Source organism: Malus sylvestris, chromosome 5 (assembly GCF_916048215.2).
Source record: "Malus sylvestris chromosome 5, drMalSylv7.2, whole genome shotgun sequence".
Taxonomy (NCBI): Eukaryota; Viridiplantae; Streptophyta; class Magnoliopsida; order Rosales; family Rosaceae; genus Malus; species Malus sylvestris.
In genome coordinates this window covers 2,266,610-2,291,279 of record NC_062264.1, presented here as the reverse complement: position 1 = coordinate 2,291,279, position 24,670 = coordinate 2,266,610, and the positions used below count along the sequence as shown (strand labels likewise).

At 36.8% G+C, this 24,670-nt stretch overlaps 4 protein-coding genes and 1 non-coding gene across 8 annotated transcripts; 3 read left to right on the top strand and 2 right to left on the bottom strand.

The window, feature by feature from the left end:
- The first annotated feature begins 67 nt into the window (after positions 1 to 67).
- Positions 68 to 2,326, top strand: LOC126622101 (ras-related protein RABC1-like). The gene is made up of 6 exons (XM_050290757.1): positions 68 to 331; positions 448 to 516; positions 765 to 830; positions 923 to 1,044; positions 1,429 to 1,557; positions 2,013 to 2,326. The coding sequence occupies exons 1-6, from the start codon at positions 187 to 189 to the stop codon at positions 2,118 to 2,120; spliced, it is 639 nt and encodes a 212-aa protein (XP_050146714.1). The 5' UTR covers positions 68 to 186; the 3' UTR covers positions 2,121 to 2,326.
- A 157-nt stretch (positions 2,327 to 2,483) lies between these two features.
- LOC126622102 (uncharacterized) lies at positions 2,484 to 4,892 on the bottom strand. The gene is made up of 4 exons (XM_050290758.1): positions 4,728 to 4,892; positions 3,960 to 4,266; positions 3,599 to 3,720; positions 2,484 to 3,034 (listed from the first exon to the last, which is right to left on the bottom strand). Exons 2-4 carry the CDS (start codon positions 4,216 to 4,218, stop codon positions 2,870 to 2,872), a joined length of 546 nt encoding a protein of 181 aa, XP_050146715.1. The 5' UTR covers positions 4,219 to 4,266; positions 4,728 to 4,892; the 3' UTR covers positions 2,484 to 2,869.
- A 6,367-nt stretch (positions 4,893 to 11,259) lies between these two features.
- Positions 11,260 to 15,756, top strand: LOC126623199 (chaperone protein dnaJ 10-like). Of its 2 annotated transcripts, XM_050291995.1 has the most exons (11): positions 11,260 to 11,329; positions 11,395 to 11,501; positions 11,857 to 11,916; positions 12,014 to 12,096; positions 12,741 to 12,894; positions 13,437 to 13,566; positions 14,110 to 14,268; positions 14,344 to 14,522; positions 14,808 to 14,888; positions 15,160 to 15,300; positions 15,464 to 15,756. In XM_050291995.1, exons 2-11 carry the CDS (start codon positions 11,415 to 11,417, stop codon positions 15,542 to 15,544), a joined length of 1,155 nt encoding a protein of 384 aa, XP_050147952.1. In that variant the 5' UTR covers positions 11,260 to 11,329; positions 11,395 to 11,414; the 3' UTR covers positions 15,545 to 15,756. The 2 variants fall into 2 exon arrangements, with proteins under 2 accessions (XP_050147952.1, XP_050147951.1); XM_050291994.1 differs by having other exon boundaries at positions 11,297 to 11,501.
- A 234-nt stretch (positions 15,757 to 15,990) lies between these two features.
- On the top strand, positions 15,991 to 16,107 carry LOC126624855 (U5 spliceosomal RNA). Its single transcript, XR_007624241.1, has one exon. It is a non-coding gene; the product is annotated as a U5 spliceosomal RNA (small nuclear RNA).
- A 116-nt stretch (positions 16,108 to 16,223) lies between these two features.
- On the bottom strand, positions 16,224 to 20,249 carry LOC126623197 (F-box protein SKP2A-like). Of its 3 annotated transcripts, none has more exons than XM_050291990.1 (5): positions 20,085 to 20,249; positions 18,959 to 19,352; positions 17,447 to 17,798; positions 17,218 to 17,359; positions 16,224 to 16,821 (listed from the first exon to the last, which is right to left on the bottom strand). In XM_050291990.1, exons 2-5 carry the CDS (start codon positions 19,273 to 19,275, stop codon positions 16,448 to 16,450), a joined length of 1,185 nt encoding a protein of 394 aa, XP_050147947.1. In that variant the 5' UTR covers positions 19,276 to 19,352; positions 20,085 to 20,249; the 3' UTR covers positions 16,224 to 16,447. The 3 variants fall into 3 exon arrangements, with proteins under 3 accessions (XP_050147947.1, XP_050147948.1, XP_050147950.1); XM_050291991.1 differs by having other exon boundaries at positions 18,959 to 19,362; positions 20,085 to 20,238; XM_050291993.1 differs by lacking the exon at positions 20,085 to 20,249 and adding an exon at positions 20,001 to 20,048.
- Positions 20,250 to 24,670: the final 4,421 nt, after the last annotated feature.

Sequence of the window (24,670 nt, the reverse complement as noted above, 5' to 3'; positions counted from 1 at the left end):
CACGCCATGCGGTGATCCAACGGCTGCCAGTGTGGGCACGCGATCCCCGCAATAACTTCGTTAAGAAGTCTTCAGAAAGTCCCCTTCCATTCTCTTCGATTCTCTGCAAACAGCAAAGCAAAACTCCTCCCTCTACTTTCCGTTGACAATCTGAGGATTTTAGGGGTTTTTTAGGGTCTGCTTTCGATGGAATCTGCAACGACGTCGTCTGGTGAGTCGGAGTTCGATTACTTGTTCAAGCTGCTGCTGATTGGGGACTCGGGGGTTGGGAAGAGCACGCTCCTCTTGAGTTTCACTTCCGACACCTTCGAGGATCTCTCTCCTACTATCGGTAATCTTATCATTTCCCTATCTTTTTTATATTTATTTTTTACTAATTAATTTTGGGAAGAAAAAAAAAGCGCACAAAGGTTCCATTTTTTAATTTGTAATTTTAATATTTTGCAGGTGTTGATTTTAAGATAAAGCATGTCGCTCTTGGGGGTAAGAAATTGAAGCTTGCAATTTGGGACACAGGTAATTAGTTGTTTTTATATCATAATTTATACTTTTTTATGGGGATTAATTTCCAAATTTGTTGTGCAAGTTTGTGATGTTCTTCAGTTTAAGATTTTTGAATTGCTTGATTGCATTGTTCAGGTAGATAATGATTTTGTATTAATTTGGTTGTGTATGTAGTATGAACTATGTCGATTCGGTTTGATTACGTTTGCAAGTTTAAATGAATCCACTGAAATAAAGATGAATTGTTGTGCATAATGCAGCTGGACAGGAAAGATTTAGAACTCTTACCAGTTCATATTACAGAGGAGCTCAAGGGATAATCATGGGTATGCATGGTTTTTTCTTTTGTTTTTATTATTGTTGCTGTTGTTATGGAATCAATGCGATTTTTTAGTCGTTTACGTATTGTCTGGTGCAGTGTATGATGTGACACGAAGAGAAACATTTACGAATTTGTCTGATATATGGGCGAAAGAGATTGATCTGTATTCCACTAGTCAAGATTGCATCAAGATGCTTGTTGGAAACAAAGTCGATAAGGTATGTCCTCTCAGACTTGTGGTGTTAGACTGTTAGTTATACCTTTCAGTATCTAACTAAGGGTCTCGGGTCTCAGGCCAAGTTGGTGTTGATCGAGTGTATAAACGCTAATCTCCTTGTCTCTTACGCTTACTAGACTCATAAAAGCGTTGATGGAACAAAATAGAGAGCTCAAAAGAAGGAAAATTAGATTAAATAGAAGGGTATGAAGAAATTAGGATTACCTTCATCTTTTAAATTCTTAATCAACATGCGAGTATAACGACTAAACAACGAAATTACTATAAATGTATGCTATGTAGCTTGTCATTAGCCTATCGGAAAGACGAGTTTTCTTCTTGCATCTGTCCACCAGAATCCATGTTGAAGTTATCTTATTTCCAGGAAAGCGAAAGGACTGTAAGTAAAAAAGAGGGGATGGAATTTGCTAGGGAATATGGATGCCTTTTTCTTGAGTGCAGTGCAAAAACTCGAGTAAATGTAGAGCAGTGCTTTGAGGAGCTTGTCTTAAAGGTATGCAAAATTATGGTTTCCGTCTTTTCTCTATGCACTACTTATGATTGTTGGATTGCCTCGTAGCTGCATGCTTAGCATTACATGGGTACATTGGAAATGGTTGTTGCTACTGTAATTCAATGATTTTCACACCCCTATTCGGTAATGTTCCTTAATTCTCCTCTGGTTCATCCAATCCAGTGGTCAGAAATAAATATGGGTGTGTAGGGGAGAAAAGGGTGTGTAGAAATTTACTTCCGTTTCATAACGCTTTGATTCGATAGTGTCAAATCTGTTGGTTTTTGCTTACAAGATGTTTTTCATTCTAAAGTCTGCTATTTTTTTTATATATATTAGCATGAACATAAATGTTTGTTCATAGCGATATGATTGTTTGGCCAACAGTTAATATTATGGGTTTAGTTGGATGTTTGTTCTTGTGCTGATGTGATGGGTACCATGTTATGGGGCAGATATTGGAAACACCGAGTCTCGTGGCTGAGGGATCAGCAGGTGTGAAAAAGAACATCTTCAAGCAAAAAGCTCCTCAATCTGATGAATCAGTAAGTGGCTGTTGCTGATGGGGACTGAAGTTCAGGATCAAGATTGAATATTTGCTCGCCGAGTTTCCCTTTGTTTTCTTCCTCACAATAAGCCATTCGATTCAATTTATGTGAACTCTGTATGCCTAATGGATTTCAATATGTTTGATGTTTTGGTGCGATTTAAAGTTCACAGACAAGTGTAGATTTATGGTTCCAGAGCTCAAAGTTCGGGTTTGATGTCATGGTGAGAGTTGTGCTGTTCTTCTATCCTTTCTTTGCTTCGTTTATATGGCCATGGAATTGTGGAGATAAGGTTACAGTTTCTAATGTTGTTTGAGCAGAATTAGTACTAGTACACTGTCCTAAACCATAAACCCTGAACCCGAAATGGGAAATTAATGAACGCGAGGGGCAAGGAGACCTACTCCGTCTGTTAAACTTATTAAAAGTGAAATATAAAACAAGTTCTCGACATGTAACGACTGACGGGCAAGATGACCTACCAAGCACCAGTTGTTACTTATATGGTGGCTGGGGCTACTTCTCTACCACTTAACCTCGCAAATTGCTAATCAAAACTCAGTTTACTTGTCTACAAAACACTAAGGACAATATCTGCCAAACGACCCTTGCCGTATAAATTGAGAGTAAGCAAACCACGATTAAACAGAATAGAGGTCCACTAAAGGGGAATAACGAACCTAAAGAAACCAAGTCGAATTCAATGGTAGTGCAGAAAACTTTCAGCAGCATGGCAATCCCAAAGTGATTCCACAATAGTGATACTAAGCCATGGACTTTTTCTTCTCTTCTTCCTGTTTCTGCAGCTCGGCGAGTCTTTGAGTCCATGCTCTTTCCCTTGCAACAGCGGCCATTTTTCTCTCAACTCTCTTTATAACTTTCTTCCTTTTAGCCTCCTGCACCAGAGCTTTCCTTTTCTTTTTTTCTGCCTGCACAAATTCAAAGGCATTCCATATTAAAAGGAGGAACATATCTGCAAAAGGGGTTTCAACAAACATTCAAGGTCAAGCGATAAGCTTGTATGTCATGCAACTCGGTACAAATTGAAATCCCATCCCAACTTAAAGGATGGTCCCAGGCCAAAACGACTCCGTTGTAGTGATGGTTTCTCAAGTTCATATAGAAATGACAAACTACATAAGATTGTTTTATATGCCGGAAAAGCAGTCCATGGGAATACTGCATCACCAAAACGGCTGTTGTTACTTGTTACTAATTATATAGCATTAAACTACAGTGGCGTTCAAGGATCCATACAGCCGACCTCATCTAATGAGATAAGGCTTGGTTGTTGTAGTATTCTACTATCCACGAGAAAATACAATAAAAGTAATGTCTGAATTATTAATGTTCCAAAACAAGTTCAGAACCACACTTCATGAATAATGAGATTCCTTTTCTATTTGTTAAAACACACAAGTATTTCTAAAACAATAATAGAGAAGAAGCCTAAAACATAATCAGACTCCTGAAAAAGTTAATGAAATACACACCAATATAAATGCACGACGTTGCCTCATGCGCTTCTTCTCATTCCTTCGCTTCACACTTCCCTCATTGGGTCTATTAGGAACTATTGGCGCACCAGGAACACACTGAACTGCAGCAAATGGTCCTGCATTCAAATAATAACAACATAACTTAGACTTGAGTCAAATCTCCAACTAAACCACTTCCCCAAACCCTACATGTAAATCAACAAGCATTGGCAAGACTCGACGGCTAAGAAAGTATTTTTTTCTTTCCTCAGTAACCAAACATAACATTTCCAACAGTTCAAACAAATCCAAGAGGTAGTTCTTAAATTATAAGAGTTCAACTACAAACTTAAGAACGAATTGAGGATGAACATACCTGGAGGTCTTATGCTGGCCCTTTTTCGACGTGGCTTGTCGGTCGGACGCCGTTTGGGGAAACGAGTATCTGTCAAGCTGTGAAAATAGTTGGAAATGGGGAAAAACCACGGAGCTTGGCTGCCACCAGAAACGAAGCGAAGCTCAGGTTTCGGACACGCAGAGTTGGCAGCAAAGGACGTCAAGGAAGAAGTTGAGGTTCGGGATATTAGGGTTCTTGATAGAGGTCGAACGATGGACCTTAGGGCTCCGAATACCATCTCTTTTAGTCACAAAAATATTGATGAGTATCTTCTAACAGTCCCAGTCTGAAATCAAATTAGTACATCACACATAAATTGCAATGAATTCAAACAGAAACGAATACAAAACAACAAAATGTGGATCACAAAAACAGTGTATTTTTCCTTACCACCCTAAATTGGTGGCGAGCATCACCAGCGCATTGATTGCCGTTAAATGAGTGTGATGTAATCTATCTACCGCACAAGTGTCGACATTTAAACTCATCTAACGGCAATCCATGCGGTGGTGCGAGCAAAATATTTCCATCAAACCAACACAGAAAGAATGATTTGTCATAAATTAAAAGAAACCCAGTATTTGCTTTTGGACGCACAAATATAGAGGTATTAGTTTCCATTTCAATGGCGGAAATCAAGAATTTCAGGGTGAAATTGAAAAACCCCGCACTATACTAAACCCTGATGAAATTCTCTGCTCTAATTTCACAGCCCTAAAGTTCGAAAATAGGGGAAGATACCATTACCTGCTTAAAGCTCTTGCCTTCTCTTTTCGCAGCCAGTGTACGGTGTGTTGAGAGAGAGAGATGCAAGCGGTAGACTGAGACGGAGCGCTGAGCAGAGCAAGACCCCAAAATATGTCGGCTGGATTGGATCTACCCATTATGGATCAGTTTCGCCTGGGCGGGGCTTCTTGTTAAATGAGCTCATCTATTTTACTAAAATCTTAATGCAGGAGAGATTTTTTTTGCTTTTTATATTAGCATCCCACAAAATGTTGAATTCATTCCACATTAAAATTTAATATTAAATAATTTATTTACCTTACCATACAATGGAAATTTTGAACCTATTAGGTTTAAAAAACAAAAAAATTCTAAATACACCCTAAATCACTTTTAACGTATTATTTATCTTCTTCAACTATTAAAATCCCTTCAATCCTCCATTATTGAACAAAACTCTAACCAATGAAACTACAAACATGTTGATTGAGAAAAATTATTTTTGACGAATGAAACACGAAATCGATGTTTCGGAAGCTTCACATGAGGTAAGACTTCATATTCTTTATTATTTTAGTGATTTTGATGACATCGATAATTATTTAATCTTGCTTTTACTGCATTATTCAAGCTTCTATGTTCGTATTCATCTTATAGGGATCACAAGGATTACATGAAGAATTAAACACCTAAAATTACCACAAAATATTAAAAGCAGACAACATTGGTTTTAATGGTAGAATTGAAAACAACCCACATATGCTTTAAATCTCAAGCGGCATCTTCTGTCAAAATTCCAGTCTGCATTTTTTTGTCCAAATTAAAAGCTTTATAAGATTTGAGAAATGTGGGGTGTATAAAAAATATGAGGTGCATGTAGAAAATATAAGGTGTATATTGAAAATGTGAGGTGTGAGGGTATTATGGGGAAGTAAGTGGGTGTATTAAGATAATTTTTCATTGAAAAAGCAAATGTGGGGTTTATTCAACAATTTGTGGGGTGTTAATATAATAAGCCAGTTTTTTTTTTTTTTTTTTTTGGTCATTCGGAAAATGCTAGAGAAACTGCATTCTGTAGATAACATCAAATTCATCTTTCTAATATAGGGGAACATACTTGTATTGTTTTGAACTTCTACCTAGACATTGTAAATTTGAAAAGAAAAGTGTTATTCACACATAGGGGTGGGTTCAAAAAAACTGAAAACCGAAAACCAAACCGGACCGAGGTCGAAAAAAACCGAACCAAAACTGTCAAACTGAACCGAACTGAATCTAGCCAGTTCGGTTTCGATTTTTGAGGTTCGGAAACCGAACTGAATCGATATGTATATATATATTTTTTTCAATATTTATAAATAGTTTAGTCATATAATCATAACAAAACAGAATTTGTTGCCAAGTTGGTGACAATGAAACTTTTCAAGCTAGAGCACATAGGGTCGAACCATCGTGCCTTCAGTATTTCGAAGAAATTTTTTAATTTTTATAAGAAATCAACAAAACCCTTTTAACCCTAGCCACTAGGTAGCAGCCGCACCTCACCTTTTCTATTTTTCATTCCCCCTCTTCTCTCTCTCGTTCCCTGCCTCCAGACTCCCTCAATCTCCATGTCCGTGCCTCCAATTTCTCCATTCTTCTCCATAACCCTCATCCTCCTTTCTATCCCAAGCTTCATATTTGTGATACCCTCCATGTCGATGCAGAGTCTCACCCCCGTGACGGCGATCCGCGACTTCCTTTCGCCGTTTCGAGTCTTGATGACGACCCACAACTTCCTTTATAAGGTTAGTCTCATGGTAATTTCTCTCATGTTCTACAGATTTTCTTTCAATTTCATAGGTTTTGCAGATTTTATTTTCAATTTCATGGGTTCTGCAACTTTTCAATTTCATGGGGTTTGCGATTTTCTTTTCCTTCTTTTGGGAAAATTGTTGCGCTTTTCTTCTTTTCCTAGAAGAAGTGTGAAAAAAATTGTGTATATGTATTATGTAATATTCCTACCCATATACATATACCGAAACGGGCTTCTTCTTCAAAATTTCTACTATTAAACTGTTAGCCATTTCCATTGTTTTTCTCAACTCATCTTCTGAGGTTTCATAAGTGTTGCAGAGGCATGCAAATAGGTCCACAACTTTGTTGCCTTTCCTCGCTGAATCAGACACTAATCAAATCAGCTCCGATAAAATGCCAAAATGAAAGAAGAAGATAGGGGAAACAAATGGGCAAAATTATCAAAAGCAGAAAAAAGTTTCAAAAATTGAATATCCCTCCTTGAAAATGAAAGGGAAATTATTATATGCAAAGTGGTGAAAATATTACCCAAGCGTGTTGAATCATGGATGCTGAACTTTCTGAAGCGAATAGGGACATGAATTATTAAAATTCCCTGTACCAAGGAAACTCAGCAAGTAAGAAAAACAACATGTTCAAGTAGGAAGTCAAAAAGGAGATATGTATATGGGTAGGAATATTACATAATACATATACACAATGTTATGCAACTTTTCAATTTCATGGGTTCTACAACAATCATGTATTGATTGCGATTTTATTTTCAAATTCATTGCTATAGATAATCTCCTTCCTTTGCTTTTACAACCTTCATTTGGGTTTTGATTCATTTGATTGCTTCTTAATGAGAATTGTGAAATTGGAGAGCGTTTCGATTTGGGTTTTCCTTGATGAATTTTTTTGACTTTAGAGCTTCGAAATGCAGGAAAATAGGAAGAAGGTTTATGAGTTTTTGGTTAGTGGTTACTGATTCAGTTCATTTGGATTTTGTAGGTAGAGATGGTTTGACCCACAACATGTTGGATAACATACAAGCTCACTGGAAGCGCCGGAGAGTGCAAGGTTAAATGCAAAGGTGTTTGTAGAAGAAGAAGGAAAAAAAAAATATCGAACCAGGCCGAAACAGAATAGAAAAAAACCAAACCGAAAAAAAACTGAAAAAAAATTGAACCAAACCGAAATTTCGGTTCGGTTTCGGTTTTGGCAAAAAATCCAACCGTTTCGAACCGAACCCAGCCCTATTCACACATATATTTTCCTTCCATACATCTTTGTTAATATTTGGCTATTGATCTTCTTCAATTCACTCGATCCGACAGCTAATGAAGAGTGCATAAAAGGTAAAAATAAAGGTGTGGACATCACTATTTAAAAAAAAAAATCTTTTTCAGAGGGAAGAAAAGAGTTTATCTCATTTTTTTAGAAGTCATAAAGTTTTGCCCTTATTTACATGTGAAAAAGACGTTACTAACTGACACACCCCGACCCAGAATGTCCACTAGGACTCCGAATCGAGCTGTGTTGGCCGACACCTGGAAGGTGACGAAGCCATAAAATATAATGATGTGGAAAATGTGAATAAATTTAAACCTAAAAGTACTTAAATACAACAATGCGCTGTGAGCGGGGATGAACTCATTTCACACGCGACGTCAGAGCATAAGTAAAGTACAGTAGTGTGGATAAGGATCATACCCTCGGAGGTAGCCACCTATACTGAGATTTTCCACGAATCCTTGTCAATAAGAACTTTCAGCAGCTAAAACCTTTTGAAAACATTATAACCCCTCACTGTAAAACCTATATAATTTCCCAGAAAATAATAATACATACGTATATAGAAATCATGTTCAATAGTAGTGAATACCACGTATATGCCATGTCAAGTATCTCAGTAATGAAATAAGTAAGTCAGGTGAAATAAATCAATGTAAAATGATATGCCAGCTGGAGTAACCTGACGTGACTGGTACGGCTGAACCTATAGCTCATTCACGAATTCATGCACACGAGTCGGAACCACCTAATGTGGTATGTACAACAAGGCTGGGTGTAAATAAGTACGCTCAAGTGTTACGATCACGTGATGGCTGTGTGAATAATCATGGGTCACCTACGAGTCAGAACCACCTAATGTGGTCTATACGACAAGGATGTGCACCAAACTTGGATCCTAGGTGAGCATGCGATGCATGAGGTGAACATCACGTGAAGGACTATGCCCTGGCCACAGGCGGGAGCACTAACACCGGGGTGCAGGATAATGAGCTCTACATGCCTCTACGTATAACCATAACCAATGCAACCACTATCATCATTCAGTACTCACCTGAAACTTACCTGGCCTCCACAGCGTCATACAATAGTATGCATATACATACCAATGCATATAATAAAATGAAAGGCAAGCATGACATGGCATTTAAAAATGTAAATACATTTAAAACAATTTTTGGGAAAATAGAAAACATTTATACATATATATAGAAAACCAAAAGCCCACTCACCTGGAGTCCGCGCTACAACTCCCTAGCACAAACATCAAGGTGTCATGAACGATCGACGCCTAGAACAATTATCAAATCATGTCTTCGAATTCTTATCAATAGAATACGTAACTTACATATCCTATTCGGAAAGATTCGTATGTCAGATTCCCGATCCATAAGTTTCTAATATCCTCAAATATTACATATTATAACATATCAAAGTTTGATGACGATCCAATGGTCGGATCGTCGATTGCTATATTAATCAAGCGGCGAACCTTAATGGAACTAAGTTTAAATGACGGAAATTCATTCATCGGACTTTACAAATGGAACAAGGGTATTCAAATTTAAGCTAGGAAGGTCAGGGGATATCTCGGCCCACGCACCGCCGCAGGTGGCAGTCGACCACCCTGACTCACCGGAAAATCCAACTATTTCTAAAAATTACCAAATTTTACAAGAATGAAGATGTCAATGATAGTAACTTTCATACATGTGACTAAGGTCAATTTGGCTAGGAAAAGCCCCAATTTCACTAAAACCCGTTGGAAACCCTAAGATTGGGTGTTCGTCGATTTGTTGTCACCGGTGTTCCGCCACCTTGAAGGTGGTTTGGGCTTTGTTCCTAGGCTATAGAGAAGGTTTTTGGTGGTTGTGGTAGGAGTTGAAGCATACATAAATGGGAAATCTCCGGCCGTTCACCCTTCGACGCCGTCGGTGCCATATCTCTCGAAATGGAGGCCGTTAACTCTCGAATTTGGAGTGGAAGTTAAAGAAGAGCAGTAGAGGGGTTGTTTTCAGGTGAGGGGCTGCCCTTGGATGGCAGGGAAAACGCCGAAATTGGCGTCGAAAATTATGAAGGAACCAAGTTGGAGAACCGGCTTGTCGGGTCAAGGAAGGGGGGTCCGAGTTCCCCTCCTTCTTCCCCCTCTCCTTTCCCCTCCTTTCTTTTGTTTCTAATTGGTCACCCTCTCTTCCTCTTCTTTCTTATTCGTCGGTTCCTCCCTCCTTTCCCTCCTTTATACTCCATCTCCACCGCCCATCACCATCTTTCTTTAAATATAGGCCACACACGTGGCATTCCAGATTTTTCTCCAAAAATCTGGTGTTTTCCTGAAACTAATTAATTTACTAAAATGCCCCTGACTTTAAACGTTAATATCTCATTCGTTATAACTCCAAATTGCGCTCCGTTTGCACCTACACGTCCGTAGTGACGAGTACTACGAGGACATACCAAGAAAATGAGTCGTACGTGACACGACATGGCAGTCAATAAAAGTCAACACTTTATCTCGAAGGGTATTTTCGTAAATTTACTTTTTAAAATTATGAAAATCGTAATAATTGGGGATGAGTCGTTACACTAATCCTAAGTTTTCATTGTATACAATCCAATAATATCTTTTTATTTGTATGCAAGGGGTCTTAAATTCAACTCTTATAATTAATAAATTAGATACCACATTATTATAGCGAGAACATTGTGTAGCTGAGTCTGACCTCGTCCCTTAATCTAAAATGTTGTAGTGAAAAGAAAGAAGAAAAATGTTAGGCAATAAAAATCTCCACTTTGATGGGAATTTGAAAAGAAAGAAGTGCAAGTGGGGTTCCAGCCTTCGAATGAAATCCCCACCAGGGGCGCCTTAATGAAAAATGCCCATGCAAAAGCCACATTACACGGACCTGCACTTGGAAAGGGAAAGAGGCCCATGACAGCCAAGAAATCAACTCGTTACTGACTCAGTGACTGCTCCCAAAACCTTGAAAATAAAATAAAAATCATTAAGTTAACGAAAATTCTAGTGTGTGTCCGATCTCCAATGTATTCTATACAGCGTCGTTAAATCCCAGCCATTGAATTCCCAATCAGAGAGATCTAAAGGATAAAAAAGCTTGTATATTATGCACTAATGCATACTAAAAATCGTAAAAATAAAATTGTAAAAGTAAAACTTTTAGTATGTTTCTATTGTATCTTATACAAAAGAAGTTTTAGTCTTTTAATCTTAAATATTGAATCCCTAATCAAGGAAGTATTACATACAACAAAAATTTTAGTCGTTAAATCTTAGTTATTTAATTATTTGAATTTATAATTACAGATCTAAAAATACTAAAAATCCGAAAGTAAGATGGCAAATGGTGTCGTAATCATAAGCGCCACCATGGGCCATGACTCTATGGGGACACAGACAGTTAAAAACAACTGTTGCCTTCCGCTCCCGCGAAAAAGCGGTTTGTTTATCTTATTCCATTTTTCACTTTCTTTTCTTTTCTTTTCTGTGAAACTGGAAAGCCGAGCCTGTAAAAGTCACTCGCTGCAATGCCAATGTGCTCTCTCTCTCTACTTTTTCTCTCTCTAGGTTTCCTTTCCTGAGCTTGGTGGTTGCTTTCAGATTGATCAGCTGAAGCAAGAATGGTGAAAGAAACTGAGTACTATGATGTCCTCAGCGTCACTCCCAACGCTTCTGAGGAGGAAATTCGCAAGGCTTATTATCTTAAGGTCCTCCTCCTCCATTTATCATCTTAATTAGCCCTCGTTTCCTGTCTCGAGTTGGATTGGATTGGATTCGATAACTCACTAGATACGGTGACATGCATCTCTTGCCAGCTTCAACGTACTTTGAATCTACTAAGTTACCAAATCTAATCCAATCTGATCTTGGACACCTAACGAGGCCTTAATTTGATAACTATGTGTACATTTAAAGCGATCTGACCTGAATCGCCTTATAGTGATCTTTGTTTAGGGGTTTATGTTCTCTTTTGTGCAAATCCTGGTGTACATAATGCAACTTTTATTTTCAAATTCTAGTAAACTTCTGTTTATTAATAGGTAGAAGCTAATACTTGTGCAGGCAAGGCAAGTTCATCCGGATAAAAATCCAAACGATCCTCAGGCTGCCGAAAGATTTCAGGCAAGTCCACTGCTTTGAGCCCTTGTTTTGTATTGTTTGTTTACCTTTTTTCGAGGTAACAAAATTCTATAGCCTCTTACGAATCAAATGGAACCAGGTACTTGGTGAAGCTTATCAGGTTTTGAGTGATCCGGTGCAAAGAGATGCATATGATCGAAATGGAAAGTACTGCATATCTAGGTAGAACACTTACTTTTGCTTATGCTTGTACATGTGCGAGCACTCGTGCGCACACACACATATCTAAGCGATCCTATCACAGCCTTTGTTACTAGAGCTCTTTATCGTGTAAGGAAAACGAATATGATACAACTGCAGATAAATTATTCTTCTGCGAATCCTACTCTCTTTTCATTATTCATCTAAGACATTCTTGATAAAAAAGATCGTACCCAGTACACAAGGCTTCCGCTTTACGCAAGGTTTGGGAGAGGTGAATGTCGGCTAGCCTTACCCCCATTTTATGGAGAGGCTGCTCCCAAGTCTCGAACCCGAGACCTACCGCTTATGGGCGAAGACACTTGTCATCGCACTAAGTGCGACCTCTCTAAGACATTCTTGATAACTGCAGATAAAATTCTTTCTGAAAGTGCACTTGACAAACTTACCAGTGTTCAATGTAAATGTCAAAGCATGTACAGGGAAAAAATCCATAGAACTTCTGATTGCACACTAAGCAGTAAAACAATTTGTTAATCGAAAACTTCTCTACCTTATTTGATATGTACTATGTGCAACACAACTTGAAAGTCTTGTTGTATATTGTTATCTGTCATGCATTTATCTTTCCTGATGTTCAAATAATTCAATGTCTCTCTTCCAAGGGAAAGCATGCTTGATCCCACAGCTGTCTTTGCTTTCCTTTTCGGAAGTGAATTATTTGAGGACTACATAGGACATCTAGCAGTAGCATCAATGGCTTCTTCTCAATTAGCTGGTGAAGGTGACAGCCCTGAGAAAGTTCATGATAAATTGAAGGCGAGTAATTTCCAGAATTCATTATATGCCTGTATCTTTTCTCCTTAGAAATGCATCTGTTCATTTTGCTCATGCATGTGACTGAAATACATAAGAGATGAGATATCAGGTTACATATATATACAGTCACAAAAACATTTTCATAAGGATTCGATGTGATCATGGAGTGCCGGCTGTCGACTACCTGACGCCCTCCCCCTCCTCCTTTATCCGGGCTTGGGACCGGCCATGTAAGACATAGGCGGAGTTTACAGTCACAAAAACATGATATATAAAATTATATGGGGTGGTAGGTTGAAAAACTTTGGTTCCCATAAGGAGCCTCTTAACCTACCACTCCTTTACAATTTCTTGTCTGTTTTAAATAGTTCTAGTATCCTCGGACAATCTTATAGCCATGCCTAACTTAAAATTTGGTTGTATCATTAATTGCCTCAGGTTTTCATCATTTTATGCAACTGTTTCTCTACATTCTTTATCTTCACTTGGTTTATTTTCTTTAATCTTAAACGGCATCCTTAGTATGCATCTATATAATGCAGGCCGTTCAGAAAGAAAGAGAAGAAAAGCTTGCTAACTCGCTCAAAGGTTTCCTTAACCAATATGTTTTAGGTGACAAAGAGGGATTCTTACAGCATGCTGAATCCGAAGCTAAACGACTTTCTGATGCAGGTCAACTTAAGTTTCATTGGCCTACTTATAATTCCTTTATTTTCTTATTTGATTAATGAAGATATGCATAAATTTTACGGTTATAAAAAAATTTACGTGGTGTTTTTAAGTTCTGCACAAGAAATTTATATATCACTTCAAATCCTGCATAACTCGCATTATACCGCTTAAAATGAAAGATTAGTCATGCATTTCTTGACATTCGCTGTTGCATCTTTCTTTGATTTGATTTTATACACCTGCTTTCTCTGTCTTTCTAAATCCTATGACTCTGGCTCTATGTAGTTAGCTACTAGTTTCTGAGCTAGTAATTATCCATATTATTAAAACCTGAAAGTGTTCAGGGGAACGAATTTCTGAAACCGACTCTACCAAAACTTTTGTATGCTTTGTCAAATGCAACTGACATTGATTCTTGTATTTTGCTCATTTGGCACCCCATTGGTGTTTTTCGCATCATGAATTTATATAATCGTGATTATATCATAGTGTGGAAGTTGTAAGTTCGTAGAAAAAATTACTAATGCTTTGTCACACTTGCAGCCTTCGGAGTTGATATGCTGCACACTATTGGCTACGTATATTCAAGACAAGCAGCACAAGAGCTTGGAAAGAAAACCATATTCCTAGGGGTACCATTCGTGGCTGAGTGGGTTCGTAATAAGGGACATTTCTGGAAGTCACAGATGACTGCTGCAAAAGGTTTGCTCCTCATTCACTGCCCTTAATACTTTTAATTATTTTTCAACTAATTAAATTGAATAAAATTGAATCCAGGTGCTTTTCAGTTACTGCAACTTCAGGAAGAAACCCGTCGGCAATTTAAGAAGGATGGTAGTGGCCCTGAAAATGACGTTGAATCACATATACGCTTAAACAAAGACACACTTTTGAACTCGCTGTGGAAACTCAATGTGGTGGACATCGAAGTAACGCTCTTGCATGTTTGCCAAATGGTTAGTGGTTTCTTTCAATCAATGGGGTGCTTGTTTCTTTCATCAAGTAAAGTTTTCGTGGAACTGGTTTTGCTTTTCCATCTCCCGCAATGTTTCTTACCCGAGTCAGTTTATAACCTCTCCCTTCTGAAGTTAATACCATAGCAGATAAAAGGTTTCAATATTTTTGTGACTGGAAGCTAAGAAATCAGTGTCTTTGGGGATGAGTGCTTTATAATTTGTTGGCAAGAATTATGTTCAAAAGATTAGTGCAGATCCTTCTTATGATTCGAAATGTGATTTCAGGTTTTACGGGAAAATAATGTTAGAAAGGAGGAACTTAAAGCTCGTGCTCTGGCATTAAAACATCTGGGAAGGATATTTCAGGTCTGCATTACAATTCTTCGCAAAATCCTTATACAAAATTTGGCATGGATGCATTTGATGCAACCGTCATTTTGATCGATCGTATATTTAAGAGAAAAACTTGAGTGCAAAGGTTTTTGATGCATATAAATTCCCTTACATGTTTGTATAGAGATTTTCAAACATCAATTCATTTAACATGTGGAGTACTGTTTAATCAGTGATCGAACTTGGATATTATGTACACACCGATGATCTGCTGACACCAAATTTTTATTTTTTCTGGTTTAAGGAGGAAAAGCAGACGCGAAATGGTGGAACTTCAAGAAGGAAAAGTTCTGTTGATACGGATGATGACGGAAGTAGTTCAGATAGCAGTTTTGAAGAGGATTCACCACGACCGCTATCATATAGAACTCCTTTTCTCACTCAGGCATGTTATAAGATCCTATACACCTAAGGCTATATGTCGAAAGCATATATATATATATGAATCTATATATGTGTTTAAAAACAAATATAACAACATCGACTAATGAAGAAAGAGTAGAAAGAAGGCCTAGCTGATTTTTTTCTTTTTCTTTGTTCACTAGCAGGGTATTGGCAGACTCTTCAGATGCCTATGTAATCCAGCATTCGATGTCGATGATGAAGAGATTGTGTACAAAAGCAAGTGATACATAACATCATATGGGAAATGGAGGATTTTGTATATTCAATTCAATCAAGAGAATGGCGCAAGCCAGTGTTGTGTGTCAATGTATTTACCCAATGCCCTCATAATATTGATTATTGAGGAACAACTCCTTTTTTCGAAAATATAATCCGAGTACAGTGATATATTGTTAATCCCCAACATTCATATGAATTTTTTACTTTGGTTTGCTGATTTATCTCGTAAAATACGGAGAAAATAGATTTGTAATCTTACTAGCTAATGTTTTAACCCCAACAGGGCCAACAAAGCATCACAAAATTACAAGCTGGATAGTATAGGTTTAGTAAAAGAGTCAAAAAAGGAGCTGTAAGCGGTCTATCAAGTTCCCACATCGACCAGGGCAACAAGAAGGAGCTGGAGACGGTACTATAAAATAAAGCGGCTTGCTGATGTGACAGTTCACGGAGCCATGTGTTGAGTACAAAGCGAACTATTCTTTCGCCTTTTACTAAAGAATACCGTGTGCTCGATGCTTACAGTGGCATACGCCTATTTTTGAAGGGGCACACCTCTGCGGGTGCCCCTAACAATTTCAGTTAAAAGCTTCATAATTATTTACTATATGAGCATTGTCATATAGAAAAATGCTTTTAAATTTTCTCTCTTGTTTTCGACAGATATTAGTAGGACGAAATGAATGTTTGAAAATGATTTTCGGGCATAATTCAATGTCTAAAAGCTGATGCATAATTCAATGTCTAAAAGCTGACATAAGTCAAGATAAAGTCCGTAGGTTCGAACAAATGGTTGCTTCCCATTTGCGACCAATATATTACATCTCAATACAAACATATGTACTGTAGTCACGGGGTCTCGGCCCTTGCAACACCTTTCACTGTTACCCTTATTCTCGTTCATCGGTTCAATGAGCTGAATGAGGAAAGGCGTTGGCGGTGCGGTGAGCTTGGACAGCACAGGCACAATGCACTGACGTCAAATTCATACAGCCGCTAAAGTTGAGGGAATGCCTTCCAGAGCAGGTGTGAAGGGCAGGGAATGAGTCGCACACAGCCTGAACAGCAGAAGGGGTGAGCGCTGTGCATTGGCTGATGTTGAGAGTCCTAAGCCCTTCCTCGTCATTCCTGGTTTTCCGGGATTCCCACATTGCCGCAGGCTTGTTCTTCACTAGACTCTGGGCCAAGGAATACATTGCTCTGTCTGTAATGTTCTTACAGTAGTAAAGGCCAAGCGATTGCAAATGAGGACACCTATTTGCCAATGCAATCACACTGTCATCTGCAATCAATGAATAATGGGATCAGAAGTGATCACCATCAACAAAACCAGGTAAACTACAAATTTTCAGTGTTCAATTTCTGATCATTCAATTATACGGGCTCCCTTTTTGGTTCAGATAATATTTTCGGGTCAACCTGTTCTTGTCCTAAAAATTTCCCCCAAAACATTAGGGATTGCACTGAGACATCATGAAGTGACACTACCATAAGGTTAACAATGGACTGTGATAACCGACTCTGAAGCAGCACGGTCAAGGCCACGCAACTTTTCATTATAGCGCCATATACTCCTTTGCAATGCGGACATCAACCCATGCATTTGGAAATATAACATTTTTGAAATATGACCACTAAAACCAACTGTAACAGGCAGCAAGTACTGTAACCCAAATACCTGATATTAGGACACAGCCACACAAATCAACAGTTCGGAGATCAGGGCATCCGTATGCCAAACTCATAACTCCAACATCACTTACATCCTCACACCAACCAAGATTCAGAGACTGCAACTGACTACAGTAACGCCCAATAGCCTGCACACGATCTTAATAGTATTAACAGAGCTATCTCAGTTAATACACAAAAAATTAAATAAAATCAGTATCTAATCTTTACTTTACCTGCAATGCCCTGTCTGATGCAGTCCTGACACAACCGCAAAGATTCAAGACTTCCAATTTTCGGCAAAAGCCAGCAAGATATTCAAGAGCAATGTCACTGAATGCCGAGCACCCACTAATGTTTAGTTTTGTAAGATTTGGGCACCCATGTGCTAAGGCATACAGGGATCGGTCACTGAGCTTGAAGCTTTTGCTGAGGTCCAGGACCTGCAGGTCATGACAGAAGTTTGCAATGCTCTCAACAGCACTATCCTCAAGCTGGGGTTTATGATCTTGACGCAGTATTAGAGTCTGCAATCTCGTAAACTTAGGAGCTAGAGATAGGACCAAGCTATTCATGTTCTTTGTGCACCTGAAAACATAGTTAACAAATTAAGTTGGCATTTAGAACATCTTAAACGGACGAGCTTAAATCAATTCACAAAGTTCCTACAAACATTTACATCACTCATCTCCTTTCTGGAAACAGAGGAGGATTGGCATCTAGGGAAATTAAGTTCTCCACGCCCCGAGAGTATATTCTTAGGCTTTTGATAGTTCTAAAATGCTAACATGATATTTAGTTCCTTTCTGAACCGTGTTTGATTCAGCATCCTGTAAGTGGTGTTGTGCTTCCTTCCATATAAGGAATTGAGCTCTAACGTAAGTGAATGCATCTAGAGTCTAGACCCTAGCAAGCTTACCAGTTACCGCCATGTCAGTTGAGAATCAACAACGTACTTACATATTCTCCTGCTTTGTGTTGGGTTGGTAAGTTTAAGGGAGAGGGAAGGAGAAAAACGAAAATAAAATAGACGCGTGATGACCAGCAACTCTCTTTTCCCAACAACTTAAAACAAATTAATACATTGACCTGGATTCAAAATACCTTGTGAGTTCTCAAAGAACTTGTATGCTCAATCATACAAAAATCCAGCTAGATATTAAACAGAGCGTATAAACATAAGCATCTATTTCTTCAAACTAAATCTACTCCCACGAGAGATTAATGATAGAATTCATCTACATAGACATCACTAGTATGAACAGAGCCTTAAATAGGGAAACTTAGTTAATAGAATTTTACCAACTCCAGTAAGTTAATTAACCGTAGTCTGTACAACTAGACAGCATGGGTAAGCAATACAATCAGTCTGATCCTGGTCAGGCCTAATGACAGAATCATTTTTTGCATAACCAAAAACAAAAAAACAAACGCAAACGCAAAACCAAAAACAGATATTCAGATGACTTTAAATTCATAAAAATAACCGAAGGAATTATATTGTGTTCCAAAGAGCAACAACACCATCAAAAGGGACAACAAAAAAACAGATAATTGCATAGCAAGGCAGATAGCGCAATATTTTTCCAAATACCTGATAATTTTGCAAGTTACTAGAACCGAGGGAGTTATTTCAACAGGTAACACGCGCGCAAGAAAAATCTAATTTTCGAAGGTCATATGCCAATAGGTGATGTCAATATATTTGTTCCATTCTTTGAACAATATAGAGAAGGCAAAACATATACCATGAGAGGGAGAGGCGAGTAAGGCCCAAGCAAACAGCATCTCTCCAGCCACGGCAGACTCCAGACGCCGGGATCACCGTCTGATCATCCGTAAGCGCCAGGATTTGCAGAAGCAGCTCTATCGGAATATCCTTCCAATCAGTGATCATCACCCTTCCTTCCATCTTCATTTTCCCACCACTACCACCACTACCACCACTACTACCACTAACAGAAGCACTTCCACCAGAAGCACTTCCACTTGCACTTGCAAACATCATAAGCTTCTCAAAGCACAAGGTCAAGTCGTCAGCCTTGATGCTTCCTTTTCCCACCATTTCCTAAAACTCTGACCCCAAAAATCCCACCACCACCAACACCGCCTTCACAAACCAGCAGAAGAAGTTCCTCCTTTCTGCCACCACCTCAATCAAGAGAGAGAAACAAGGATAAGCATTTACAATTTGCAACACACCTCAAATATTTACAGAAAACCAAAAATGAAAACGGAAGCGGTAAAACGACAAGGAACTTGAGTACAAGTTGTACAACCACAAACCCATTTGTCAACACCTTAAGAAACTTGCAGAGACATAGCAGAATTAAATATATAGTAAAGTAATCCCAATCCAGATTAAATTAAACCCCTCACTTTCTAAACGAAAATCAACCCATTAATTTATTTTTTGTAAAGAAAAATGAAAACTTCCAAATAAATTATATTATTATCTTCCACCTTGTGATCAGCCTATGCAAGTTACACCTGAGTTGCAAACAAAAGAAGGAAAATTATCAACAATCAAAGAGACCCCTTCAAAGTTTTGTTTTCTAAATTTTGAAAGAAACCCCATTTGAGAAACAATCAAAGCTCAAATTAAAATTAAGAAAGGAACAATTTTGACACTGATGAGGAAATGAAGAAGTGAAGATTAAATTTTGGACTCAAAACATGAAAGGTGTAGCTTTGAGAGAAGATGAAAACTTTAGCTCTGAAAAATGACACCAATTTGCTGCAAAATTTAGAAAAGAAAAAGGAAAGCTGAAAAGTTAAACCGATCAATACCCGGAACAAATATTTGTAAGAAAACAGAGCAGCTAACAAGAATCACATGAAAAATGGGAGAAGATTAATGTTTTGAGAAAGTACCTGAACTGTACAAGGTTGTTGCTGATGATCAAAGTTGCGTGCGGCTTTGTTTTGGTTGTCTTGGTCTCTCCGATGGTTTTCGTGAAGTACAGAAATGAAATACATAAAGAAAGAGAGAGCTTTTAATATAGTTTTTTTTTTTTAACTTTTAAATGGTAAGAAAAAGAGAGTAATCAGAGAGAGAGGAGGGATGGAGGTAGAAGCGTCTAGGCTGAAAATAGGCGACGTGTATTCGCCACGTGTCACTGCAAAGAGTATTGATGGTGATATAATTGTGAGACCCAAAATCTGGGGTCTTCTTGATTTGTTTGGTTTGATCAGAATCCTTTAGAGCAGGGAGATGCACTTACATAAAAACATTTGTTATGTGATGAATGGTTTATATGTTATGCATACAAAATATATATTAATAGATAATAAATATGGGAGTTTTAATTAAACATTTCTGATACTGTTCATTTTTAGTGTTAAACGTTAAGAACATTTTAGCCTAAAAAGTCACTTATGGTACTATTTACTTATACATTTATTTTGTCCTTTTGGTTAAAAGCTAAAGTTTTCAAATATTTTTCGTTAGTTTTTTTAATAAATATTCGTTTTTATAGTTTAATTGTAGAGAAATGCTTAGGAGACTATCTAAGTGAGATTCTCTATGGATTTTCTAGCATCTTACAAATCAACGTCAAATTTTATGTCAATATTATAAAACATTAAGTCAACAATATGATATGACAAGGAGTTCATATATAGTCATACTTTTGAGATAGTCTCCTTATCATTTCTTTTTAAGTAATAAAAAATTATGTCATAGTAATTTTAGGGAGACCAAATTTCAAAATCAAAATTTGTAAATCAAATGATGTGGATATTGATAATTAGATTATTACGTAAGTGTTAATTAACGTGCTTATTTTCTATTGGTGACACATCATTTGATTTGTAAATTTAATTTTAAAATTTGGTCTAGTATTACCCTTCAGACATACATAAAAATGTATCCAAGAGGAAGAGATGATGATGGTGACCTATTGAGAAGATATGTGACAAGGAAATTCAAAACGGGAAAAAGTTTGTACCGAAAATAAAAGAAAGAGGGTTGGTGCAACGGTCCTTTCTTCTTCGGAAGAAGGTTGGTGCCTCGCACTTAACTGTTGATGAATAGCTAATTTTGCCTAATCTGTCTCTACAAATTAAAAATAAAAATAAAAGAAAGAAGGAAAAAGAAAAGTGAGAAAAGAAATAAAAAAAGAAAATGAGAAAACTGCAAAGGAGTTTTTTAGGGTGCAATGGGAAAGGGGTGGAGTGGAAGTGTGGGACCAGAATTTTCCAATTGTTTAGAACCAAAGCCGCAGCTAAAAGCGATCCTGAATTGTTGATGGTACCTGGTTTAGGATATAGACCCTTTTCGGATTCTTTTACTAGGGATTCTGGAATCAATGCATAGTAATCATTCATTAAAGAGTTATATTTTTTTTATATATTTTTCATGCAAAACGAGGCTGATTTACTTTTAAAAATATAAAAAACATTTAATTATGACTACACGAACTTTGATAAACAATTACTATGCATTGATCCCCCAAATCCCGGATCCAGAGAGGATCTAAATCCCCTTCTTTATGCAACGAGTCCCCTTTGCTACACCATTTTTCTACGTTATACACTCACTTTATTCTTTGTCAATTAAATAATTAAACAAAATTAATGAATATAAATGTATTGAACAAAAAAAATAGTGTATGATCATCTTTTGTAAGTTGCAGTTTTTATTCTCGATATTAATGTTATGTTTTGGATTATATTTCTTTAGTCATCGTTGTAATATCTTATGGTGTTTTTAAAAAAATTTCCATTTAACTCTTGAAACTAAACTTATGTCTCACTTTGCCTTCTGCCATCAAAATCGTCTATTAAATCCTTCAAAATTGTTTCCGTTGCACAGATGAGATGAGACCCATTGTTGCTTTGATGTGTGCCACCTAAGTATCTTGTGGCTGAAAAAATAAAAAACCATATTTTATAATTAAAAAAATTTCTTTCGAAAATAAGAAAAATAAAACTCAATTTTTTTGAAGATGTACATGCCACACGTCTCTAAAATAGTAGGTTCTATTTGTGCTTGGTTAAAGGTTTAATGACTTTGTTAATGAACTCTGACAATAAAAGCGAAGTGAGATACGAATTGAGTTACGGAGTTTCAACTTTCAGTGACTAGCTAAGTTTTCAAAAATTAGTTGTAACTATGAGTTTCAAGGCATTTTGCCATAAATAAAATAAATAAATAAATCTTTTAAGATTCCCCAAAGTGAAGTTAAAATGTAAATTATTATTTTAGTGGGTATGTAATGGAGGAGGAGTGTCCCATCTCTTTTATAATAATATAGGAAAAAAGTTTGAACCAAAAAATTAGCTAGCCTTTCTTTTCCTGGTCAAAATCATCTTCATCTTAAAACAATAATTAATTGTGGTTGATATTCATGACTGGATGTTAGAGGGATCAATTTTTAAATTAAATTGTGTAAATTAAATAATGTGGTTGTTGATAATTATAATATTACTTAATGTCGATTAACGTATTTATTTTTTATTAGTGACACATTATTTAATTTGCAAATTTGGTTTTAAAATGTAGTCTCCCTAGTATTATCCTTCACGATCATACAACAAAATGAAAACTTGTTTCTCTATTTATGTTGGGGAATGCTAAGGAGACTCTCTTAAAAGTGGGACTCTTCATAAACTCTCTGTCACCTCATATTTTTTGCACAATTTTCGTACCAATATTATAAAACATTGTGCAAAAAATATAAGATGTCAGAGAGTCTATGAAGAGCTCTAAATTGACCAAATTGAGAGAGTCTCCGTAGCATTTCTACGTTTGGAGTTGTTTTTTTGGTTCTCAAGACACTCTAACAAACGAAAACGTACCCATTAATTAGAACCAATTATTCTAATACAACAAATGAAATCACGTTTTCAACTTTAAGAAGAAGAAAAAGAGAGAAGACTTTGTTATCTAGTCCACTTGCATGCAGAGAAATGCTAATGAAATTCTCTCAAAGTTGAATGGACTCTCTGACACCTCATATTTTTAACACAATATTTTATAATATTGACACGAGAATTGTGCAAAACATGAGGTGTTGGAGACTCTCTCAAAAGATGCTAGGTCGACTAAATTTGCAAACTAAATTATGTGTCACCAATAAAAAAAAATACATTAATCAACACTTAAGTAATAATCTAAGGGTAATGATAGGAAGACTAAAGTTGTCATTTAATTTACAAAATTTAGTCTTAATCTCTCTAGCATTATCCAAGCATTATGCTGCTGCTTATAGATTGTCACTAAGACGAAATCTCTACCTTTTTCAATTGATCTTTAATTATTTACATTCTTTGAGCATTTTGCCAATTTTTTCTTTAAATTTGTATTTCAATGCCCATTTTTTCTTTGAACTTTTTATATTGATCAAATTCCTCCTAAATTGTTATTAATGGGCAATTGCCCACCTAAAATCATGTTTAACAATATTTCATCTACTTTTTGTAAAAATGTCCAATTTCAAGAAATGAAATATTAACTTACAAATAACGAAACACACTTAATGACAAAAATGTGACTTTTTTGGATGGAATATTAGATAACGGTAAGCAATACAGTAGCGGAAAATGACGATTGATATGGTTGATAGAGAAAATTGGCAATAGGAGAAAAATCAGTAGCAGACTGCAAATTGATGGGATAAATAGGCAAACTTCTTGTCATTTTGCAGTTGGCAGAAACCAAAAGCAACTTCTAACTTGGGAGGTCAGATCGTATTGCTAGCTAGCTAGTTTATTTGTTTTGGATTTAACTTCGTTGCTAAAGAATTCGAGTTTTGATTAAAAAAATCAAAATTTGAACACATGTCTAATCGGAATTGGGTGTAAGCAGCAACTGCTACTGAATTTACAGCAACCAAGTCCAGTTCATTTGTTTTTGCTTTAGATGACACTATACAACATATGACGTGAAAAATAGAGAAGCAAAGCACACGATATACATTTACTTTGCTTCTCTCAAAATACAAAAAATAATATGGGCCATAGTGTCTATTTTTCAGTTAAGAACGCAACCTTTAGAAATTGGTAACTACTGATGTTAATATTGTGGCAGATAAGAAAGACCTTCATCCCTTAATAGCAATTTAGGTAGCTAATTAAGCACCTTAAATTATTTAGGTGGATCATTACCAATCCAGTTTATCATTCGAAGCATTTCTTTTTTATCTTTAAAGGAAATTCATAGTTTAAACTAAATAATTCATTTAATTGTTTTTCTGATATAGATTTCATTATATAATTAGATGTAAGTGATGTGGCTTTCCCACACATTAGATGTTGGGGGTCAAGTCGTTTTTAGCCTTGAGGGCACGTTTGGTTACTGGAATTGCATAGGATTATGAGTAGGGATCGGATTGCAATAGATTGCCTAAGTATATGAATTGACCATGGCGTTTGTATGGTCAAATAATATAACGTTAGCGGGAAATAAGGACTTTGTTCCTTCCTGAAAGCGAGGGAAGGCATGTAGGCAGCTCGAG

Excerpts from the sequence above, each read along its gene's own strand:
- LOC126622101 (XM_050290757.1), top strand. The coding sequence starts at position 187 with ATGGAATCTGCAACGACGTCGTCTGGTGAGTCGGAGTTCGATTACTTG. Across the intron at positions 1,045-1,428 it reads TTGGAAACAAAGTCGATAAG|GAAAGCGAAAGGACTGTAAG; the intron begins GTATGTCCTCTC and ends TCTTATTTCCAG. Across the intron at positions 1,558-2,012 it reads TTGAGGAGCTTGTCTTAAAG|ATATTGGAAACACCGAGTCT; the intron begins GTATGCAAAATT and ends GTTATGGGGCAG.
- LOC126622102 (XM_050290758.1), bottom strand. The coding sequence starts at position 4,218 with ATGGTATTCGGAGCCCTAAGGTCCATCGTTCGACCTCTATCAAGAACC. Across the intron at positions 3,721-3,959 it reads GGCCAGCATAAGACCTCCAG|GACCATTTGCTGCAGTTCAG; the intron begins GTATGTTCATCC and ends ATTTGAATGCAG. Across the intron at positions 3,035-3,598 it reads AACGTCGTGCATTTATATTG|GCAGAAAAAAAGAAAAGGAA; the intron begins GTGTGTATTTCA and ends GAATTTGTGCAG.
- LOC126623199 (XM_050291995.1), top strand. The coding sequence starts at position 11,415 with ATGGTGAAAGAAACTGAGTACTATGATGTCCTCAGCGTCACTCCCAAC. Across the intron at positions 11,502-11,856 it reads GCAAGGCTTATTATCTTAAG|GCAAGGCAAGTTCATCCGGA; the intron begins GTCCTCCTCCTC and ends ATACTTGTGCAG. Across the intron at positions 11,917-12,013 it reads AGGCTGCCGAAAGATTTCAG|GTACTTGGTGAAGCTTATCA; the intron begins GCAAGTCCACTG and ends AAATGGAACCAG.
- LOC126623197 (XM_050291990.1), bottom strand. The coding sequence starts at position 19,275 with ATGGTGGGAAAAGGAAGCATCAAGGCTGACGACTTGACCTTGTGCTTT. Across the intron at positions 17,360-17,446 it reads CATCAGACAGGGCATTGCAG|GCTATTGGGCGTTACTGTAG; the intron begins GTAAAGTAAAGA and ends GATCGTGTGCAG. Across the intron at positions 16,822-17,217 it reads TGGCTGTGTCCTAATATCAG|ATGACAGTGTGATTGCATTG; the intron begins GTATTTGGGTTA and ends CATTGATTGCAG.